General features: G+C 34.3%; 1 protein-coding gene and 1 long non-coding RNA gene across 4 annotated transcripts in view; one reads left to right on the top strand and one right to left on the bottom strand.

Annotated features, from left to right (window-relative positions):
• GLRB (glycine receptor beta) overlaps positions 1-23,971 on the top strand; it is a 65,781-nt gene that overhangs the window by 11,690 nt on the left and 30,120 nt on the right. For all 3 annotated transcript variants that reach the window (XM_054690187.1, XM_037496767.2, XM_054690186.1), the window contains exons 3-4: positions 16,938-17,044; positions 18,654-18,721. In XM_054690187.1, the coding sequence (XP_054546162.1) occupies positions 16,938-17,044; positions 18,654-18,721 (175 nt within the window). The remainder of the gene's footprint in view (positions 1-16,937; positions 17,045-18,653; positions 18,722-23,971) is intronic.
• The window catches only part of LOC129144972 (uncharacterized), a 41,512-nt gene continuing 22,197 nt past the window's right edge, over positions 4,657-23,971 (bottom strand). The window contains exons 2-5 of the long non-coding RNA XR_008549895.1: positions 13,690-13,836; positions 12,738-12,894; positions 6,171-6,269; positions 4,657-4,732 (exon numbers count right to left, since the gene is read on the bottom strand). This is a non-coding gene — a long non-coding RNA (uncharacterized LOC129144972). The remainder of the gene's footprint in view (positions 4,733-6,170; positions 6,270-12,737; positions 12,895-13,689; positions 13,837-23,971) is intronic.

Here is a 23,971-nt window from a genome sequence, read left to right as displayed (position 1 = left end):
GGAGATAACAGATTATCACTTTCTGAGGCCACAGTCTTCCAATCTATCTGCTCATAGATGTATGTTCTATCATATAAAAACTAGCCATTCATTTGACGGATGGTATTCAGTTTGTGCGTCAGTTACCAATGGAGTTTTCTAAGTATGAACCAATTCTGAGATACTATCTTTGGGAAACAGTGTATGATTCATCCCCTCTTCATACTGCATGTCCTCAGACAATAAGATTTACAAAGGCATCCCACAAAGGAAATGAGGTATAAAACATGCGGTTCCCTTTGGCTCTGCTTTCATGAGATAAACAAGAGCCAAATTTTTTAGAGAAAAAAGTAGAAATTATCTGTTGATGACTAAACACATCTGGACATATTCATTTAACTTTTCATATAGAATATTAAATAAACTTTTAGGTTCAACTAGTCAATATTTCCAATATCATCTTTTATTCATTTTGTACAGTCTCTTTTTCTCAATGTAGATATGCATTTATGCAGGTGCTTATGTCTATCTATATGGGTATTTACACCTATAAATATAAACACAACAGTTATTTTGTATGCATTGTAAGCATTTTTGAAGTAAATATGCACAAAAAACTGTACTAGTCTTAAGCATCTGGATTAGTAAGTGTTCACATGTAATGGTAATCAGCACCCAGTTCTGGGCATACAACATTACCAACACCTTAGAAGCCACTTCATTTCCTCTTCCAATTACTGCCTTTTTGAAGATTAACATATGGTATATTAAATTTGCTTATTTTTGAACTCCATATAAGGAGAAATTTTCTAAATGTCTTCTATAACTAGCTTATTTAGTCCGTTGTACAGTAAGATTCAACTACAGTGTTAAAGAGGGCAATAATCCATTCACTGTCATTGCTATATAGGATCCATTACAGCAGTCATTATACTTTATTTTTCTATTCCACTGTTCATAGACATTTGGGTTGTTTCCAAATACACACACATACATATACACATCCTATTATTAGCTCTTATCAAGAATCTATGAATAACTTAGAAATCATTAAGAAAAAGGCAGACAACCTGATTGATAATGACCAAAAGACTTTGTAGAGCCAAAAGGCCAATCAGCATATAAAAATGATCAATTTCAGTAATCACCACATTAATGCAAATTAAAATCATAATTACATATCTATCAGAATGGCTATAATGAGAAAAGATGGAACACATGAAGTGTTAATGAGGAATCAAATTTTTTTAAAAAAACTGAAATAGCATTTAGCATTCCATGGGCTGGGAAACTTAGTTTGGTGGTAATAATATTTCTTGAGTTGACTAAAATAAGAATCATTTGGAAAAAAGTTGAAATTGAGATTTGACCTTAATCTGTATTTAAAATGTCCACGATAATGATGGATTCCTTTAAGTTATTTTTGGAAATACTGTGCATTTTCTTGCTTATCAAGAAGATGCACAATACTGGTATATAGTCAGTTCTGGATTATCAATGGAATGGGAATAGTCCTATTGTTATCTGTAAATAAAAGGAATAATCATTAGTATTTTGAGTGTATTTATAATATAATGTTCTGGGATTTCACAAAACAGGCAGGTTTCTAACTTAAAGCAAACAGAAAATCATTTTTTTTGGAACTCAGGTGAAGCTAAGCAAATTTTAAGAAAGTATAGAGATCACTATTGTTTTATTCCTGGTAGGTAAGGGAGATGAGGGTTGAGGAACTATCATTAAGTTTCACAGCATTGTTGATATTTACAAAACTTGTTTATATAGATGCCATTTACAGAAATCCTGCTAGAATGGATTTAAAAGACATTAAAAAGAAGAAATGGTAAATGAAAATTTTAGAGTCTTCCTGAAGAATTTTGATGTAAAAGGCAGCAGAGAAATAGGTTATTGTTGTAGAGGACAAGGTTAGGAAAGAAATAATGAAGCATAAACTGGTGGAAGGATTATAATAGAGAAAGCTGGTGATGCAAGAGAGACAAAACAACGGCTGAAGTGATCCCATAATAGCAGAAATTTGCAGACAGGAGGAACAAGTAACTTTGAGTTACATTTTCATCTCTATTTCCAGCTTATCTATGGCTGGCAATGATAGATAGAGGAAAATTAGATAAGCACAAGTTTTCTTCAAAATCATATTAAGTTGGGAACCACAAAGAGGGATATCATCAGGTATCAGTTTATCGCTCTTCTAACCTTGCCATTTATTCTGCACTAAGATGCACAGATTCAGAGTACAATACCTCAGTTAGAAAGTTTTAAGAATCAAAGCCGATAACAGAACTTCAACTGTATTTCTCCTAAATCTCCATAATACTATATAAGCACACATGATCTGTAAATCCTGTGCAGATTTTGATGGACCGATACCCTGTACCATACACTGGTAACTGGTCACATATTTCTTCCCTTTGTCTCCTTGGATTCCAGATTAGTTTACACAGTTCCAGCACGTTTACTTTCCATGTATTTGTCTGTCTTTGGAATGTTAAGTATTAAACTGTATTGCACTAATTACCTTTCAGTGGTGTGTGAAATTTTAAGGTAAAATTCTCCTAAACAGGAATATATTTTTTAAAGATTTATTTATTTATGCATACAAGAACTGGGGTGTAAGCCAGAGGAGGAGGGCGGTGAGAGGATTCACCAGAGAGAGTGGGGAGCAGAACAGGCAGATCTGCTGAAACACACTGCTAAGGGGAACAGTGGGGGGTGGGCAGGAAAGGTCTGCTGCGCCATGTGGGTTGCTCCCTGACAGGCCTGGGGATCTAACCCGTGCTGCAGTGGCTGGCGATAGCTTCATAGCGTTGTCCTTAACTCCTGCCCCACCAGAGAAGCCCTCAACAGGAATACTAAGGCTTCCTTATGGATAACAAATAAAGTTCTTACAGTGGCCTAACAAGCAGAGTTAGGAATAGAGAATTCAAAAGACATGAACAGCTACTCTCATTTACTTGTTATCCTAAACTCTTCATATCAGAAATGAAATGAAAATAATTCTTAAGATAGTTTTTTTTTGAGTTCTTTATATATGTCACTAATTATCCTAGACAAGTAACTTAGTTACTTAAAACAAAAATTACTAAAATTCTAGTTGATAAAATTCTAGTTGATAATGTCCATAATGCTTCAATCTTAGCTCTTGTGAAAATTCTTAAATTTCTTCTTAATGAGTCTCCCTATCTCTATTAATTTATAATCACTTTCTGTATTTGAAAGTTTTTGTATTTATGTGCCAGAATTCACAATATAGAAATAATTGATTATTTGATATTAAGGAATATTTGAAATACTTATTTTTAATTTTTAAGTCAATATTAACATGTACTTATATTACTTAAATAATGTATAATTATATTTTCTGTTAGGAATGATCACTAAGGGCAGTTAAAAGGTAGCTTAGTATATCAGGAAGCTGAAGTAGGATTTTTTCAATCTTAGTTTTGACTGAAGCCCCAAAGACTAAAAATTGGGTACCAAGAACGTAACAAAGTTGGGAAACATACCTCAAGCGAGTTGTGTATGAAAATGTGACCGAAAACTTATTTCCTAACCTTAAGCTCACATCTACCTCATGACCTGAAAGGGTTAAGGCCGAAGACACCAAGCGAGGAAACTTGGAAGGAAGTTGTGCAGGTGCTGTGGTATTTCCCTTCCTGCCTGCCACAGAGACTGGAGGAAAATGCCTTTCCTGATTCTCAAACCTCGAGAGAAAACAGAATCATTGTCCCTGTGTGTGGGGACCAGCATAGCGAACTGCTACTGACCCCCTTTCCAGAAGTCTTGGCTGTAACTATTGTCAAGAGGAAGCAGAACTTGGAGAAGAGGGTGGCTGGGAGGTGAATATTCATATTCCATTTGTCAGGAAAAAGAATGCTTGGGCATTTATTATAGCTCAGATGTGGGCCATAGGAGAAGGAGCATGAACAGGAGAAAGGACAGTTGGGAACAAGAGGGAGCGAGAACACGCAGCTGGCTTGAAGTTCAAAACAAAGGAGCTTTGCCCAAAAGTGCATAGAGGGGTGTCAGAGCCCCTACAGTGTCTGTGAGGTGGGGCTGCAGAATGCCTGGGACTGACATTGGAATCAGGAGCAGGCAGTTGGCAAGAAGCATGGCCGTTCCAAGGTACTTAGATTCTCAAAGAAGAGATTTTGAGAAGGCCACCAAGAAGCTGCAAACTAATGAGGCAGAATAGAGCAAAAGCTAGTCTTGCCCGCACCCCCTTTTATGGCTTCCCTGTCCCAGAAGGACCTGGCTGGGGAGAGGAGGTTTCATTTTTTTAATTAAGCTCAACCTTTTGATTACTACCAAGGACTGGGGATCATAATTATGGAAGTGACAATGTTAGAGGGACTGAAAGTACTGGGGCACTGGAGGGGAAGGGGCGTCTTTTAATTATCTGCCAGTGACAGAAAATGTATGAAACTGGCAGGAAATTTCTTTACAGACAGTGCAGGTACCAGCTCACAGAGCAGGTTTGGATGGTGTGTGGGTGTGTGGGGGGGAGGGGGTTGGGGGGGGAACAGAATTATTGCATGATTGAGTCCTCTAGAATCTAGCTCATTGAATAACTAGTTACACTGGTTTCCTAACAGTGATCGGAGCACGAAAGGCTTATCTTTCCTTACCCAGATGCCACCATATTCATTTTTCAAGAAAGCAATTCATCTCTTGTTGCATCCGAATCTTTCAGTGGGATTTTTGTCCAATATATGTCTCATAGTTAACTCATGTTTCCCTGTAGATATTTTAATGGAGATGTAATTCCAAAGAGAGAGCTTTCTTGTCTCTTTATTACAAATAATGTTATACATACATAAAACATACTACAGAGGGAAGCTGTAAAGAAGTGGTTAAAACCAAAGCAGGTTTCTTACAGTGATTGCCTTTGAGGCATCTTCACTCAGTTCCTTAGGCTCCTGGACCTTAGCGAAGACCCTATTTTTCAAAGTCTCTACAGTGCCCTTCGGTGTGATTTATCCCAAAGGGCTATGAAACTTAAATTGCTGTTTCAGTTCCAAATTTCTGCTTTGGACTTTATTAACTTATTATCTTGTTTTCAAGTTTTGGTTTGTGGCATTAAGGAAAACATTCCATTTTACCAGCTCATAAGTGTAAGTTTCCAGAGACCAGTAGAATTTGACTTTTGATTTGGAAAATAAGGCACATAAATTTGTAGTATATATACATATAGGTGTGTGTGTGTGTATGTGTATATGTATGTATGAAATGAGGCTATTCTGTGTATTTGTTTAAAACCACACATTGATAACTCAGCTGATTTGGACAGATATTTTTCTCACTGGTTGTCTCACTACCTTTGTAACATGGATTTTCTTCCTGCCTAAGACAGGTGTTAGGTTACTGTGTATTGGTAGATAAGACAAAACATTAGGTATTGTTCCAAATTATTTACGAAAATGACTCAATTTAATTCTGGAAACAGGTCTTCTATGAAGAAATGCCTGTTTACAAATGTGTTAATTGACAGTCTGATATATGTACTACAAACCACTTCTCCACTCTTTGTTACACAATTTTCTTACTGATGGCTCTTGACGAACTAGAATATTCTTAAATTCTGATTTATTAAGCTTTTATTTTAATCCTTTTGCACTTTATTTAAGAAATCTTTCCTATTCCAAGGTCATGAAAATAGTCTATTTTCTCCCCAAAGTGTTATTGTTTTATGTTTCACATTTAGTTCTTGTAATTAATGTTAATTTATTCTCTCTGTATGATGTGGGGTAATGTTAATACTCAGTTTTAAAATTGACAATCAGTTAATGCAGCACATTTATTTAAAAGGTTATCTTTTGCTAAAATGCAGTTGTTACCATTCCTTCTCTTTTCTGTCCGATCGGTTTATTCCTTCTTACTCTTGTGCTCCTTACACAAATTTCTTATTACTGTAGGACTCCTGTATGTCCTGTAGCTGAGTTCTTTTTCAGTATTTCCTTGGCTAATATAAGTCCTTTGCATTTCCATGTAAATTTAAGAATCACTTTTTCCATTTTCACATATATAGACTCAAAATTCTGGAATTTTCACTGATTTAGCATGGATAATTTTGATTCTATTTTGTGTTTAAACATTAAATAAAAAAGTAACCCAAAAAAATTGCACATGGGAAAAGAGACAAAGCAAACAATCTAATTGGGAGTGAAGATATTTACCTTGGCATTGGAATAACCACCTTTTCATAAATGTGGCTGGACCGCAGTGATGATTATTTGAAACCACATCAAACACAAATCATGGATCTAAATAGAATTCTGTAAGAAAGGGAATTGGGGAAAAACCTGATAGCCAATTATTCATAAATCAGGGGTGATTTCACAAGGGTAGGTGTTTCTGTATTTTTTGGACCTAGGAAAATGCCTGGGTGGAGTTGGCGCTCACTAACTATTTGTCAAATATTCAGAATATGTGTTTCTGTTTACGGATGAGAGGTGTGAGGGAGAAGTAGTTTGAACTTGAAAATTTATACTTAAGGAACATATCCCACCCACCCCCAAAACAGAAAATTACAGGTGATAGATGATATTAATTGTGTCATTACTCATTTGACAACAGTCCTGGATATTGTATCACAATACCTATAAAACAAATTTCAAAATCACTCACACTGATGAATTTTTGGTCACCTTTAAAGTTTTGAGTTGATTAAAATACAGTGCAGTATATTTCATTTCATTTCATTTCATTTTTTATTTGCAAGGGGCTCATGTAAGAACTCTATTTTGGCAGGAACATAAGAAAATTGTTCTGGATTGTTAGCTTGAAATTTTTAAGGCTTGCACTAAGTCTGACTGGCTCAGTTTTCTACTACCAGGCACACAGTCTTGCCTACTCTGTCACTTCTCTCTTCCTTTTCCTTCTTCAAGGAAGGAGCTCTCCTCTCCAATCCTTGGCTGCTTCCTTCCTTCCTCTATGATTAAAATCTCATTGACTTACATTTACAGGGGTGTGGGGATGTGGGGAGAGGCTGTGGGGTGTCGATTAAAATTATGATTAGCTTTCTCAAAATTTTCCACTCAAATGGATCTTTTTTAATTTTTATTTTTTAAAGATTTATTTTTATTTATTTATACAAGCACTGGGTACAGTCAGAAGCACGGGAGGATGAGAGAATTCACCAGAGCCAGAGCGGGGAGCAGAGCAGGCAGAAGGACCGAAGTATACTGCTGAGGGAAGCAGCGGGCGGCAGGAGAGGTCTGTGCGCCATGTGGGACCCTCCTCTGGTGGCCGGGGAGCAGCCGGGGATTGAACCGGCGCTGCAGAGGCTGCGGGCAGCTTTGCAACCCAGCGCTCAACCGCTGGGCCACGGGGGAGGCCCTCAACTGGATCTTTATAACATACTCAGGTTTTACATTATAGGTAATGTAAAGAAAATGCCAAAATGTCCTTGAATCCCACATTTTTCTCGACAGTCTCCTTTTCCAGAGTTCAATGGTAGAATTTTCTTTTTGAGAGGAAGGGGATAAAAAATGGATTTGTTTCAAGAATTTTCGAAATGGAAGAATTCAAGAAATATATGCAAAGAGGTTCCATTTTGCTGGTGTTTACTTTTTATTTCTCCATGTGCTGGAGTCATCTTAGAAGAAAGTCAAGAAATTAAACTATGTTTCCAAATAACAGCTATGCAGACAGTTCAGATAATCAACCATTGGGCTCAGTTAAAAAAAAAACAAAACTAATTTTGACTTTGTTTCTACATTAAAGAGCAATAACTTAGCTAAAATGTACTGTATAGATTTTCTTTGAGGTAGTTGTCACTGAAAATCTGAAAATTGTTTTTTGTTTTTTAAATTTTATTGTAGGAACACCTAGCATGAGAACTATACTCTTAACAAAATCTTAAGTGTCTAATGAAGTATTGTTGATATATTGTTGATGTTATGCAACAGACCCCTAGAACTTACTTATATGGCATAACTAGAACTTTATACTTATTGTACAGCAACTCCTCATTTCTCCCTCACTTTAGCCAGCCACCATTTTATTCTGTAAGTTTGTTTTAGGTACCTCATGTAAGTGGCATCATGCAGTATTTGTCCTCTTCTGACAGGTATACTTCACTTAATATAGCCCTCCAGGTTCATACATGTTGCATGTGGCTGATTTCCTTCTTTTTTTTAAGGCTAAATAGTATTCTCTTTTTTTTAAAGGCTGAATAGTATTCTTTGGTATATGTACACCACAGACTTTTATCCATTCACCTGTGAATGTGCACTTAGGTTGCTTCCACATCGTGGCCATTGAGAATAGTGCTGCATTGACCAGGGGAGTGCAGGTGCAGGGAGGAGCAGGTTTGATAGCCCAGTCACTGTGTGCTGAGGGGGTGGAGAGGAGCTGTGGTGTGAGTTCTAGCAGCTTCTTTTTCTGGTGGAACGAAGGGGATTGGCATATGCCCGGTCCATCATTCTTTGAGACAGGTGAGATAAAAGGCAGTCAGTAGGGAAGTAGGGAAAAGCCAGATGTTATATTCATGATCTATTCTGTTCCTCCTCAGAGTCTCCTGAGGAGGTGTCTCAGTGTGCTGTTCCAGAGGTGGGGTTGTGGGGGGAGCGTATTTCTGCTTTCCTGCTGGTTTCATTGCAGCTGCATTGGGTATGGAAGTCTCTCAGCTAGTGTCCGGTTCTGGCTTTTTCACAATGGTAATTGATCCATATATTACTATAGAGTCTGTATGTCCATGTGGGGGAAGGAGGCCCCAGAACTTACTATTCCATCTTGTTGAAGTCACTCCCAGTCAAACTTTTCAGAGGTGTTTTCCTTCATTCCATTTCCTTTCCTATTCCTATATGTTTGGATTCTGTATCTTAGCTGAAAACCACCTTTCTCCTTTGCTAAATCCCATACAAAGTTTTCAGTCTTCATCTCAACCTCTTAGGAACATTTGGTCCTGTTAACCAACCCCCCTTCCATGAAATATTCCTTTTCCTTGAGTTGTGTTGACACCACACACTTCTGGGTTTCCTTCTTCCTCTTGGGCGGTTTATTCTTTGTCTTAATTGCCGACTTATCTTCCTCCATCTGCTCATTAGATGTTGGAGTTCCTCATGTTTCAATTCCATGTCCCTTTCTACTGTTAATGCTCTTTTCTAACAAGTGATTCATCTGGTCATTAGAATCATCTGAGGAACGTTTAAATTCCTGATGCTTGGACCTCATCCCAAACTAATTAAATCTCAAGGCAGGGGTGGTGAGATAGGCATCAGTAGTTTGCAAAGCTCCTTAGGTGAATCTAATACACACCAATGCTCAGAATCACTAGACAGATTCATATGAACCTCTAGCTTTAACCACTTTTATATCAGAATGTTCAATATTTGAGTTTGATTCTTAAATCTATAACCAACACATGCCATTACATGTGATACACAGTAAACAATCCTAAAGAACGTTGTTAAATGAATTTGAGAATGACTAAAGAGAAATTTACCATGTTGGTAGTTGTGTGATTGGTTAAACTTTGATGTTCCTTGTGGAATCTTATTATTTAGTTCATATTGTAGGTAACTCTTCCAGACAGATTCCAAGATAAAGGTTTACAGGCAGAAAGGGATTGCTTTTTTTTTTAAATTTTTTTAAAAAAGATTTATTCATTTATGCATATAAGAACTGGGGTACAGGCCAGAGGTGTGGGGGGGAGAGTGAAAGGATTCACCAGAGACAGAGTGGGGAGCAGAACAGGCGAATCTACTGAAATACACTGCTGAGGGGAGCAGCGGGCGAGACAGGAGGGGTCTGCTGCACCATGTGGGTAGCTCCCTGGCCGGCTGGGCTGAGGATTGAACTCTTATTGCAGAGGCTGCGGATTGCTTCATAGGTTGCATCTTAACCCCTTGCGCCACCAGGGAGGCTCAGAAAGGGATTGCTTTAAACTACAGGTTTGGGGGGTGAAGAAGGAGGGTTCAAACTTGGAACAATGCTGTTGCAGCTGGTGCAGCCATTGCTGTAACATGCTGAGACTGCATGGCACTTTAGTGTTGTCACAATTAGCAGAAAGGGATGCCTGTACTTTAGTATCACCATATCAAAGTCTTTGGACATGGCTTGCCTCCAGGGCAAAACTCCTTCCTTAGCTGAAGTCTACTCCAGAAGAGACCCAGCTTAGAGTCTTAACTGCCAGCCTCTGTTCTAAACTTGCCATCCCAGGGATGTAGCTCCAGGCACCCACTACTTATAGAACCAATTATCGACTGAGTGGGATCTTTGGCATCACCCCACATAAACCTTTCATTTAAAGGTGAGTATATTAAGGCTGAAAGAGGTACATGACTTGGCCATGTGGGTCTCTTTGGGGCTAGAACACAAGTCTCTTAACTCTTAGACAAGTGCTTCTTCAATTATGCCCACACTTTGCTCAATTTTATTATATGTAATTGTGTAGTTTATCGTATTGTTATTTCTGTTATGTCAGAAGGGAAACATTTTTGCTATGAATGGAGAATTGGGAAAAGGTAAGTACTATTGCAGTTGCAATTGGTAGAAGAGTGGTTGCTGTGGATTCTTATTCTCTAGGGCAGTGTATAATATTATTTCTACATAGTATGGAAAGTAATTGCACACTAATCATTTTGCTTGGATTGAGGTTTCAGTTTAATTTCTAATGTTATGAGATTTTAATAAATTAGTAAGCCCATTAGAAGTAGAGAGATATATAATGTTTTACACTATTTGAGAAATACACCATATAAATAGAAAAAATTTATAGTATTTATAGAATAAATAATCTCGCATGTGATACCAAGTGAAAAGAGACCATAGCTTGATCTGTTTTGAAAATTCTTGGTGTTTAAATCCTAGATTTCTTCAAAGAGATGTTTCCACTTTCTGAAAAATATTTTTCTTTGAGCCATGGGTGATATAATTGCATAATTAAAGATAGACAAAATTTGAAAATGTTTCCAAGGGTTCCAAAAGCTCAGTTGAAGAGATATTATTCTTAATTATGTTTCTTGGCCCATTATAACAAAGCAAACTTGACCACACACATTCATGTACACCCATAAACACATCTTTTCAAATAAATATAAACTAATTAAACTCAACTAATCACATAAAGGTATCAGTCACTTGTATTCATAAACCTTATTTTCACAGATTAATCTGTGAAAACAGAATGGAAAATAAATACAACAGCTGTCAAGAGAGGTAATAATAAGTCATAGTTAGGCAAATACAAAACAAGAGTATACTATAATTACTTTACAATTATCTAGATTAATAATTGTGGGAGATATTTGTACTTTATCTCTATCTGTTGGATTATCTCTTGAACTAAAGATTCTTCCATATAGATGAAAATGGAACACTGATCTTATTGTAAACTGACATGTGTAGACTTGTAGCTGTGTTTTTCATAAACCCAAGCATATGATCAAGATGATAGTTCTGTACGATCATTTATTATGATCATTTATATGAGTTTGCCTCTGGTAAGGTTGTGGACTTTTAAATAGAAGAATCTTTCTTCTGAATCTTTCGGCTTCTTTCTAGTCCTCTTTTTTCTTCTTTTTGTATTACTAAAAAATTTTAGAGACGTTTTAGATTCTCAAAATTCTAAGGGAAAGGAACAGAGATTTCCCATATATTCTCAGCCTCCACAATGGCACAATCTTTCTCATTATCAACACTCCCCACCATGTGGTACACTTGATACAACTGATAGGTCTACAGTGAAACATCTTATTCATCAAAAATCCATAATTTGCTTTAGGATTCTTCCTGGTTTTGAGCACTACAGATTTAGTTAGACAAATGAAAAATGATTTGTATCCATCATTATCATATCACACAGATTATTTTTACTGCCCTAATATTTCTTTGTGCTCCAACTATTAATCTCTTCCCTCCACCTCTAATCCCTGGCAACCACTGGTCTTAATGTTTCTGTCTCCATAGTTTTGCCTTTCCCAGAAGGTCATTTAGTTGGAACTGTATAGTATATAGACTTTTCAGATTGGCTTCTTGCACTCACGAATATGCATTTCAGTTTTCTCCATGATTTTTCATGGCTTGGCAGCTTATTTGTTTTTAGCAATGAGCAACACTCCATTGTCTAGATGTACCTCAATATATTTATCCATTCATCTACTGAAGGACAACTTGGTTGCTTCCAGTATTTGGCAGTTATGAATAAAGCTACTATAAACATTGTTTCTTTTGGCTAAAAATCCAGAAGCACAATTGCTGGATTATATAATAAGAATGTGTTTCATTTGGTAAGGAATCACCAAACTGTTTTCTCAAGTGACTGTGCCATTTTGAATTCTCATCAACAACAAATGAATGTTCCTTTTATTCCAAATCGTCTTGGCATTTATGGTGTCAGTTTTCTGCATTTTGGCCCTTCGAATAGGTCTGCAGTAGTATCTCATTTATTTTAATTTACATTTCCCTGATGATATATCTATATACAATATCTGTTCATATTTTTTATTTCCCATCCATATAACTATTACAGTCTTTGGGCCTCAATTTTTTCCTCAAATAAATGTTTTATTTTAGAAGTTGTAGGTTTATTGAAAAGTTGCCAAAAAACTACAACGTTCCCAATAATCTGCACCTAGTTTCCTCTATTATTAACATCTAATATGGTACATATTTTTATAATTAAAGATTTAATATTGATACATTATTATTAATTGATGTCCCTACTTTATTAAAGTTTCCTTTGCTTTTACTTAATGTTCTTTCTCTGTTACAAGAGCGTAATCAACATGGTACATTACCCAGAGTTGTTGTGTCTCCTTAGGCGCCTCTTCACTGTGATGATTTCTCATACTTCTGCTTTTCATGATTGTACGTGTTGAGGGGTGCAGGTCAGGTACTTTTCAAGTGCACTCCATTGGGGTCTGTCTGATACTCCTTTTCATGAATAGACTGAGGCTGTATATTTGGGGGAGAAAGACCACAGGTATAAAAATGCTTTTCTCATCCTATTATACTAAAGCAATATAGAAGCAACATGATTTATCACTATAGAGGTTAATGTTAACTACCTGGCTGAGGTGATCATTGTCAGGCTTCCCACTATGAAAATTGCTTTTTTTACTCTTTCCCTACTGTGCTATTTAGAATGAATTCACTGTCCTAGCTCACACTAGGAATGGTGAATTATGCTGCATCGATTTGAGAACAGAGACTCTAAACTAATTACTTGCAGTTTTGTGTGGAAGATTTGTCTATTGTCTGTCACGTATATATTTATGCAATCAATCATCTATTTATATATCCAGATGTCTGAACCCATGGATTTTTATTTTACACTTTAGATTACAGTGCAGTATGACTTTATACTTTGGATTTTAACCCACTTTCACTTTATTTTTTGTTCAAATTATTCTGGAATTCAGCACTGGAAACTCTCACAGTTGGTACCTGTGTCCCTTTGACACATCCCCGCTTTTTTTTTTTTTTTTTAACTTTCTGTCACTACACGGTACTTACTCACTCTTTTTCCCCCCTTCTCATCTCCCTTTAGAGGAGGAGAATATCATTTGATTCATGAAGGAGGGTTCTTAACCCGAGGTCCAAAGCTCCAGGAATTCTCCGCCTTCCCTTTTTTAGGGAAGAACATAGCTTTTTTTACATTCTCAGTGGTATCTGTAACCTAAAAAAATGTTAAAAATCACTGTGCTACGGTAAATGGGAGAAATAATACAACCTACACATTTCACACACCTTGCATTTCCTTGCTGCTGTGTGCTTGCTTCTGTTCATGTCCAGCAAACTCTGTAGCTCACATACTCATATATTGCTTGCGCTCCAAATACAACACTACATTCAAGTCTGAGAAGATCTTTGACCATCATTGCTGCATTTATAACTCTGTAGAAAAACAAAACCATTTTCTTTGGACTCAGCATCCTGGTTTAGACATTTCTCTTTTACACACATTTTAAAATGGAACTGTGCAGTGTGGTCACTAAAGGGTTATGTGAAATAAGAACTTTCAACAGTTGATGGAAAACTGATCCTCCCCTTTGGAAAGAAAGTTCTGGATTTTTCCTTTAGCACTGGAAAACATTACATCATTAAGCCATACAGCCTGATACATTCCTTGCATGACTTACTTATTAGTCATGACATTGGTTTAAGGTTAGGCATGTGAACAATAGAGAACTAGTTGTAAAAAAGATTTTTGATATAAAACATTATTTTCTGCAGTCATTTGATCACTGTGTACAGTAATTGTTTTCTTAAATTAATATCATATTTCCATGAAATAAATCCTGTTTTATAATATATCAGAATTATTGATTGATTTGTTGAAATGTGAGAAAATGGCATATTCAGATGGATAAAATATTGGACTGAGATTTAGAGTATGAAGACTTAATGAAACAGGCATTAAGTGTGTGACCTAATTAAAACCATTTCATTCTTCTTACTCCTTATTTTGTATAAATAATAGTATTCAAATTCCAAATTATAAGATTGCATGTAGTAAACACAGACATAGGAAAATATGCTATATATAAATTGTTTTGAGCATTCTGGAAGTCATGCATTTATTTAGAAAATGAGTTTGACATTAAGGGAGTTTTTTTGCCTTATACTTAATAACTGATCTATGAAATAAATTGGCAATAGGTGTTAACAGGAGAAAAATTATGTAAGTTTATTAATGTTTAATTTGACATGCATGGGGCGAGGTCAAAGCAGAAATAGAAAACAGTATTCAAAAGAGTGATTTTTTTTTAAAGATTTATTTATTTATTTATACAAGCAGATTTAAGATCTTATATACACTCATACTATCTTAACAGGGGAAGGAGAAGAATAACAGAGACCACTAATGGGAGAATCAGTGATTTTAAGGGAAGATCGGTAGGTCCTTAGAAGAAAAAGTGGGAGGTGATCATTTGTGACAAGTTTGTTGGGGTGTGAGGTCCATTTCTGAGAAGGTTCCCCTCTTCTCTGGTCAAGGAAACTCTCAGGAAGGGGATTTATAACAATAGAATTGCTTGCTTAAGATCTTGCTTCTACGCAGATTAGAGGAGTTAAGAGAAAGCCTCTCCCTGCATGCCAAGAAGTCATATTGTAGACTGTCACATTCAGTCACCTTACACAGCTGGAAGAAGGAAAAAATCAGGCTGGAATGTTCTCGACTACGAAATTTAGTGCTAATTGTCTTAAGTTGTCTGGTCATTTTATTGCTTAGAAGGAATGTACTTGTAAAGGATTTTAAATTAAGAGTCACAATAATAACAGCACTTAATTGATCCAATACAAGTGTGTTTTGTAATCAATCAATTCTATTTTCCTCCTGTGAATAAGAAAATGTGCATATGGGTTTGAACACTAATTTGCATCCTAATATACAATTTCCCCACATAACCTCATTCTCTTTAGACTCTTCTGTCTTTTGATAAGGGATGACAATTGATTCTACCGATTACAATTTCACCTGCAAGGCTTTGAAAAATCTCATTACCAGTCAACTGTGATATTAGAGCCACTAAGGCCATAAGAAGCATTTTTAAAAATCTATATATTTTCCTAACACATTTATGATATTTAATTGATATTCTCGTTTTTTTAATATCAGACATCAACTTGAAAGTAGTATTTGTATCAATTCATAGTATTTTTAGATTTCTTTTTTTTGTCAAATCCAAAAGTAGTTGTTGTCTCTTCTCAGCAGATTATATAATTAACTTGAAACAGAATTTCCCGACAGGTAAGAGTTGAGATTTCAAAACAAAGCCTAGTCCATTAATATAAGAGTGATTCACATAAATTACTATGATTTACGAAATTGGCACTTTTACCACAGTGTTGGATGCTTCAAGTATAGTTCTAATTTTCGTTTCCTTTCCTTGTGATTGGCCTGGACTTTTTTAAGCTTGGGAATATGATTATGTAGGAAGATTATGGGTAGTGAAACAAATTAAATGAAACAAATAAGTAACAAAACATTTTTCATTTGTAAGGAGAAAGCAAACAAGCATACATGTACAAAAATGAACAATGATGTGCTCTCTATATAGATATATAAATTAAAAAAATTTTGATGTATTTCCAAGGAAATGCATCTTTTTTAAGTGATCTTAAACAACTACCAATTTGGTCAAGATTCAACAACAATAATGACAACAAATATAGGTAGATAGATTATAAATAGGTATTCAGAACAATTTAATATTAAAAATATTCAAAACAAAATATTAATTCAAGTAGGATTGTGTGATTCCCAGTTTTGAATCAAGAATATATATATGTATATATATATACTTTTAAATATATTTTTTGAATTAATTAATATATGTTATATACTTATATAAATGGATATATGTTTATCTATATGAAAGAGATAGTTACATCTTATAACTGAAGAGTATCTTCCTTATTTAGTTGATATTGCCATAGAGAAAATTCTTTTATCATTTCCTCCCTGGGATAACATTTCACTTAATAAGGAGAACATTCATTGTGTATTCTTGGACAATATTGTTTTATAAATATCAGTGTAATGTTACGAATACTTAGTCTATCATCCTTAGTTAAATCATCCTACAGTAGTCACATACTTTCTGTACTTAGGCAGAAGGTTAATGTTATATATTATTCAAAAACTATTTTTTGCTGATTTATTTTGCTGTTAAATCGTCTTCACTCTCTATATGCTTGTCTAGATTATGATAGACAAGTGAAATTCCTGCTTAATTTTATTTAAATGAAATAAAATGTTTTATGCATCTGGTAAAATTGAGTGCTAATTTTTTTTTTTTCTTATTTTCAATGACAACTCTCTTGAACTTCTGACAATGTGTACTACTTTTTATTCCCTCCTGGTTGGTAGAGCCATGTTTTGTTATGCACTTGTCTCAAAAAAGCAGTTTTTCTCAACTGAAAATGACCCATTTCCTTTCTTCCTATTTTTAAATACTTATTGAAGTTTGTCTTTTTTTTTTTTTTCTCTTTAGCCAGCAGTCAGCAGAGGACCTTGCCCGAGTACCTGCCAACTCAACCAGTAATATATTGAATAGGTTATTGGTCAGCTATGATCCCAGAATAAGACCAAATTTCAAAGGTTAGTTCTTCCCTAAGAGATACTACAGTCTCTGCATTTTAAAAATTAATTTTATCTGTATGCATTCATTTATTTGTACTATTCAAAGCAAGAATTCAGATAGACACGTAATTATCTTGTATTGTGCTTAGAGTCAGAGCAATTTAATGCCAAAAATATTCAAGGCAAATATAAATTCTAGCAGAATTATATGGTCCCTGGTTAAAAATATTACCAAAAAAAAAGGTATATTGTGAATTAATAGACACATCTCTGTAACTATAGCTTTCTTAATATTAGTGATTTAAAATTTAGGTTCTGGATGCAGACCTGGTTTACATATTGTAAATTATAATTTGTAAGAGAATGCTCATACACTCATTTAGGGAAAGTCAATGGTTCTGGTGTTCACATTGGTAACAAAACTACCCGCTACCCTTTTGCTAAAAAAGATGCCCATATAGTTTTTTAAAAACATGTTAACTTTGTGAATAAAAGAGACTATGTCTTCTACAGCATAAATTGTTTTTAACCCAACAAAATAATACCATACTTGCAATAAAAGAACAATACTTGCAATAAAAGTCATGAGAAGATTATATAGTTGTGGTTTTTTTTTTTTTTTCTTTCCCTTTATGTTGTCCTCTTGATAAGTTGGAAAAGTCATAGGGGAAATAAATCTCCTCTGCAAAACTGTAACCCTTTTGCTTGTTATGGACAGGTATTAATGTAGATCAGATTAATATTATAAAGCTTGATGTTTTTTCTCTTTACAGACAAAAACCAAGTCTGCAGCTGCTTCTAGTCACTGAAGTTATACAACTATGTTGTAAAAACAGGGGGGTTTATTCATTACCAGAACCTATTCAGTTACTTTCAACAGCAGCCCTGGTCTGGGTCGTCACTTGTCTACCATATATTGATTCACCACCTGTTTTTCATCAGTCAGTGGTTTTGTGGCTAAAAGGCTAAGTTCACATTTTCCCTTTGTTAGCCCCACCGGCAGCCCACAAAAAGAAAAAAAAATAAAGAGAAAGAAAGAAAGAAATTTGGAACATTATACCTTAGTCTCACTCTATGAACCTTCAAATTACCCCAAAAGATCAGGCAAAAATATTTATAATGGCTCTGTTATAGGTCTGATTAACTTAGCATTTTCATGAATCAAAAATCAAAATGTGGTAATTATAAGCAAAATGTATTGAATACTGCTTTACAAATTAAAATAGGTATTTTATATAATTATAAAAATGTAAAAAATTAAACCATATTTTACTATGTTTTAAGAAAAATTTTTATTTTGTTAAGATAAAAATATCAATTTAATTTAAAATTTTTAGACAAGGGTTTTCTCAGATTATCTAAATTTAAGACATAATTATTTTTGAATAAATAATATTTATATATTTATATATATTTTAACTCATTTTTATTTGCATTATGATCCCTATTTAGAAAAGTAAGTTAATATCACTTGTGAACCTGTTATATTGAGACTACACTTTTATAATTTTACATCCCATGTGGATTGGAAAAAACATAAAATTCAAATGCATAAGTCATAAAAATATGAAAAGTCTGACCAAGTTTTTTACAACTACTAAATATATCTTTAATGTTTTATTCATAGGCATTCCTGTTGATGTAGTAGTCAACATTTTTATCAACAGTTTTGGATCCATTCAAGAGACAACAATGGTAAGATTACAATTAATATTTTTAATTATCAAAATGTTAACTAGAGGTTAGTAAAATTAACATTATAATTAAAAAGTAAGGAAAAACTTTGAGGAAAAAAGTGCATGTTTTCTCCTAGTAGAAAATATACAAATTTCAAGATTTCACGAAATCAGTGATTTCAATACCTATGTAATTTTGCAAATCAAATTAAATTCTAATAATACTTCATTAAAACTTAAAAACTTGGAAGAATTAATAAAATCATTCTCAGCAACTAGTGGGATATCACTTGGAAAAAGGACTAATGCAATTTATATTCTGGAACAATTTTTTTTCTCTAATATGTTGATATGTATGGAATTCAAAAACATTAAAGTGTTCACAGGTTTTTTTTCCTCCATTGTGCTGATTTTGTGATCTTAGGGGTAGAGAATTGTAAGAAAGCAAAGAAGAAAATTGATTTTCATAAAGACAGCAGGGGAGTTCCTTGAAAAGATTATATAATGAGGAAAAAGACTAATGAAGAGTAGGAGGGGGTGACAGGCAGGCTCTTATCTTGAACAGAAAAGCAAGCGGTATAGGCCATGGCTGCTCCCCAGGATGAGCTGCATATCAGGGATAAATACATGTACAGAGTTTCAGTGGGGATTTCCTGAGTGATGGTGTTGCCTGTTAGCTCCTCAAAATATATTCAATAAAGACTACTTGCTTTTTGGTGTTTTAGAATATTAGTTGATTAGAAAATGTGCTCTTTAAAAAAAAAAAAAAACACATGCTAAAATAATACTTCCTATGGGAGAAAGAAGGTCCCAGATTTTTCCATTCTTTTGATATACTTTGTAATACAAAGAGCACAATATAACTTTTTAGAGACTATCTCAGACTAGAGAAAAAATGATTTACATATTTAGTTATTTATTCCTGTAGCAAGATAGTCTGTTATAAAGGCAGTTGTAAAGTGTGTTAAGTTGATGACACCGATTTTTAGATCAATTGTGATGAAAATGTTACCATCTATTAATTGTTTATAGAAGCATATATTTAACCCCTGAATAATTGAGTTTCGTAGACAGTGTGTAGATATATATATATGTTTAGGGAATTATTAAAAAGAGGATTTGGGAATCAAGTCCAAAATACACTTCCAGTGACCCTGGCTCACATCCTTGGTGACCACAGCTCTGAAATAAGGTATATACCTCCATGTATCAATTAACAGACAAGTGCAGAAAACATTAATTGAGAATGGGGTTCATCTAATCAAGAAATCATTTCAATTTGCCAAAGTAAGAGAAACATTAAGGGAGATTTATTTGGTCCCTATTCTCTTCTCTGTACCCTGTTTTATCTTTCATGATACCACTGTAACTAATCCTAAAACTACACTGTCAAGATGTTACAACCTGTTGGAAACATCTTCTCTTTTGGGGCAGCTAAGCAAGGATATTTTTTTTCTTATTTGCATAAAGCTGCAATGTGTCATAGCAGGGTAGGTATCATTAATGTATCTGTTCTCCAGAGAGTATTGGGTGTCTTCCAAATACCGATTACCTACACTTTTTTAGGTCCCATCAGTATTGATTCTATCTATTTGAAGATACCCGGGAGAAAGAGGTGTTAGAAAAGGGAGAACTCTTGTAGAATGTTTGAGGATCATAGTAAAATATTTCATATTTTCTAACATATCTCCTATGGTTCTCCTGCACAGATTCATCACAGTAGCTAGCCCAAAGTATTTCTGGGAACAGAATCAACCAGTTCTCATCCTGGGTTCTCTGCCCTACTATTTATTTCTGATCTTAATCTCTTGTGTTCTGTTCAGAGCCTTTTATAACTAGGCTGACTCACTTTATACCCTCTTTTCAATCCAGGTCTTTCATCTCCTTCATTAGTTTTTTAAATCTTGTAACTTTACTGAAATTCAGCTATTTTTGTGAGATTCCTTTAGTTTTCTGATGTACTGTAATTTTCTTATTTCAGGAATAATGTATTCTACTCCATTTTCTATGAAATACAGAATATGCACTCAACAAATAGTGAACATATAATTTCTTACATTAGTTAATATTGATTAAGAGACTGAAATCTGCTATTTATCTGACAAAGTGAGTTAAAGTCAAGTAGTAATTTTGAAAATTTTAGAGACTCTATCCAGGGAAACCAAATTATTTATATTTGCTATTTATTTTATTAAATTAAGCTGGATAAAAACCAATCTGTCTTTCACTTTGTGTTGTGCAAACACAACCTAAATATTCAGAATCAGAACCAAACTCATCAAATAGACTTAAATATTCTTCTTAATCCTTATTATTATTTTTTGCTTTCAGCAATGTTTCTTTCATAATCCCTATAAAAAGTTTTATAGATGTGTCAATTGAGTTTGTCATATTTTATAGATTGGTTTAGTTTTTTTTTTTTTTCAAAAACACATGCCCTAATACCTTATTGCTTAATAGTTAGGAAAGGCACAAGCTATTAAGATTTATAGATAACTTTAAGAACTCATCTAAAGAAAATCAATGATCTAGACAAAACTGGTTAAATACCTGTTACAAACACTGTTCAGAAATGATAGTGATAACTCAGGAGGGAAATTAGAAGAATATACATATGTGGATGGGAGTCACATTAATAGGGGCTATTTCTTTTTTCATTTCTTCCAATCACCTGGCATAGATGTACTTTAATTTTTTCAGTTTTACTGAGGTATAATTGAGAAATAAAATTATAAGATATTTAAAGTGTATATGATAATTTGATGTACATACATATTGTGAAAAAAATCCTCCTAGTAAAATTAACTGCCACTTCCACCATCATCTCACTTCTTTACCTTCTTTACTTTTTATTTTTGAGAACATTTAAGTACTACTCTCTTAACAAGTTTCAATTATACAATATACTGTTAGCAGCATAGCCACCATTTTATACATTAGATCCACAAAATTTATGATAACTGAAAGTTTGTACCCTTTTACCAACCTTTTTTAATTTACCCTACTTCCCAAGTCCCTGACAGCTATTTTTCTACTCTGTTTCCATGTATTTTTTTTTTTTAAGAATTCACATATAAATGATACCATGAAGTATTTTTCTTTTTCTGTCTGGTTTATTTTATGCATTAAAATGCCCTTCAGTTTCATCCACGTTGTTGCAGATGACAAGATTATCTTTTTTTTTTTTTAAGGCTACATAGAAATCCATTGATTTCCCAAACCCTTCATTCATTGACACACACTTTGGTTCTTTCTTTTCCGTAGCTACTGTAAATAATTTTTCAGTGAACATGGGAGTACAGGTATCCCTTGGAGATAAATACACAAAAGTAAGATTGCTGGATCATATGGCCATTCTATTTTAATTTCCTCAGAAAACTTTCTCATACTGTTTTTCATAGCAGTTACACCAATTTACATTCCCAACAATAGCTGGCAAGGCTTCACTTTTTTCCACATCCTTGCCAACATTTGTTATCTCTTCTCTTTTTGATAATAGCCAGAGAGGTTGTTTCTTAAAAATAAAACTAGAAGTGGGGAGCTGGCAAAGCAGAGAGTATTAGAATTGTCTAGAAGCTGGAATACATATTCATAGAAACATAGCCATGGATATTATGTTGTGGCATCACTCAAACTTGGGCTTATGGTATATTTGAGGTGTTATCTAAAAGAGTGAAAAATTACAAAAATAAAGCAACCATATATCTCCTGGCATAACAGCTCTGCCTGATGGTGACTGATTACCATGCATATACAAATTAATATAACATTTCACAGTAGAATCTCACCCTAAAGAATCCAAAACATTTATATGTTTATTAGTAGCTCCTTTGTACAGCAGTGTTTTATTTACTGATAATCCTCTAGAAACTTTCTCTGACAAAGACCAGCTGAAAAAAAGAAGTCCTAAAATTTGAGAAGCTTCAATACTGTATTGTACTTTACTCCTCAGTCAAACCTTTCTTCCTCTACCGGCAGTTACTTATTCCAGAAAGCACAAGGCAGAACACAGAGCTTGGGGGAGGATGTACTATAAATAGCTGCAAGTCAGGTGGCAGACAGATGTAGGGCAACTTCTGCGGAGAGAGGGCAACCCACTCCTGAGTGTATAAAGTTGATTATCAAACAAAGGCGCAATCAAGGTGATAGATTTTAACATTGTTGTTCTTAGGGAGTTTTAACCAACTCTATTTGAAAAACATTCTTTCCTGCTTATTCATGTCTGATTTTTAATTCAGATGCTAAATATTTCTGACTAACCTAAAAGTAATCTCACATTTATTTGCAAACCATAATTATGTGGTAGAGGAAAAATTACAGCCATATAAATATTCCTTAAGCCCTTCCACACCTCCACAGTTACATGTTCCTTCAGCTTGTTTTATGGTCTCATTTTATAGCTTTCTAATTCCTATTTCTCAAATCTGTGTGTTCATTTGCTTTCTGCTTCCTTACATTTTTGGGAGGGTATCATTTTAATACTATAAGTGGTATTACTGACATTAATAGTAGCATCACCAAAATTATCAAGTAAATGGAATCATCCTAATTTGAAGTTGCTAGAGCAGTCACTTCTAATTTTATCAGTTTAGATGCTGCTGCTTTTTACAACTAAAATGAGACATGCAAACCAATAAGAAGAGTGGTTTGTTAGAGTCTAGACAGCATCTGCTATACAGTTATGCTTATAATACTTGTTGTTTTTTCCATTCCGGACTTACCTTCAACTTAGAGCACTGGGATTTTCTTAATTGAAAATGTGAACTATTGCATTTGTGATGGAAACATTTAATATCATGGTTTACTGTAATAATCTGAGCAGAGGCCCTTTGCCTCATCAGAACACCTAAGAGTTCCTTTAGAGAAATAAAAGCCTGTTAATACAATCCATTTACTTTCCTTGGTTTAGGCATGCTTTGTAATTTATTGAATTATTATTGCACTACAATTCATGATCCTGCCTGACATTCTTTGCCTTTCTGCTTTTTTGATTTCTTGTTTAATAATAGTCTTCAACTCAGCAACAAAATTGTTCCTGTCGAGAAAAAAATAACACATTTGGGGTCAGCTCAAGGTGTTTAGTCCTAGTTCTTAACAATTGCTAACCTTTGTTGTTTTAAAAACAATTTTGTATATCTCCCTTCATAGATTTAAATCCTTCCCTTAAACCTTATTTTACTTTCCTATCTTTGTATTTGTTGCTTTTGTTGTATACTTCAGAACATGATTTAATTTATTATAGAACAAGTAACACTAGACATACATGCTC

Source organism: Talpa occidentalis, unplaced genomic scaffold (assembly GCF_014898055.3).
Source record: "Talpa occidentalis isolate TD23 unplaced genomic scaffold, MPIMG_talOcc4v2.1 talOcc4.8, whole genome shotgun sequence".
Classification (NCBI taxonomy): domain Eukaryota; kingdom Metazoa; phylum Chordata; class Mammalia; order Eulipotyphla; family Talpidae; genus Talpa; species Talpa occidentalis.
The sequence above is the reverse complement of the archived record's forward strand: the minus strand, read 5'-3'. Positions and strand labels throughout refer to the sequence as shown.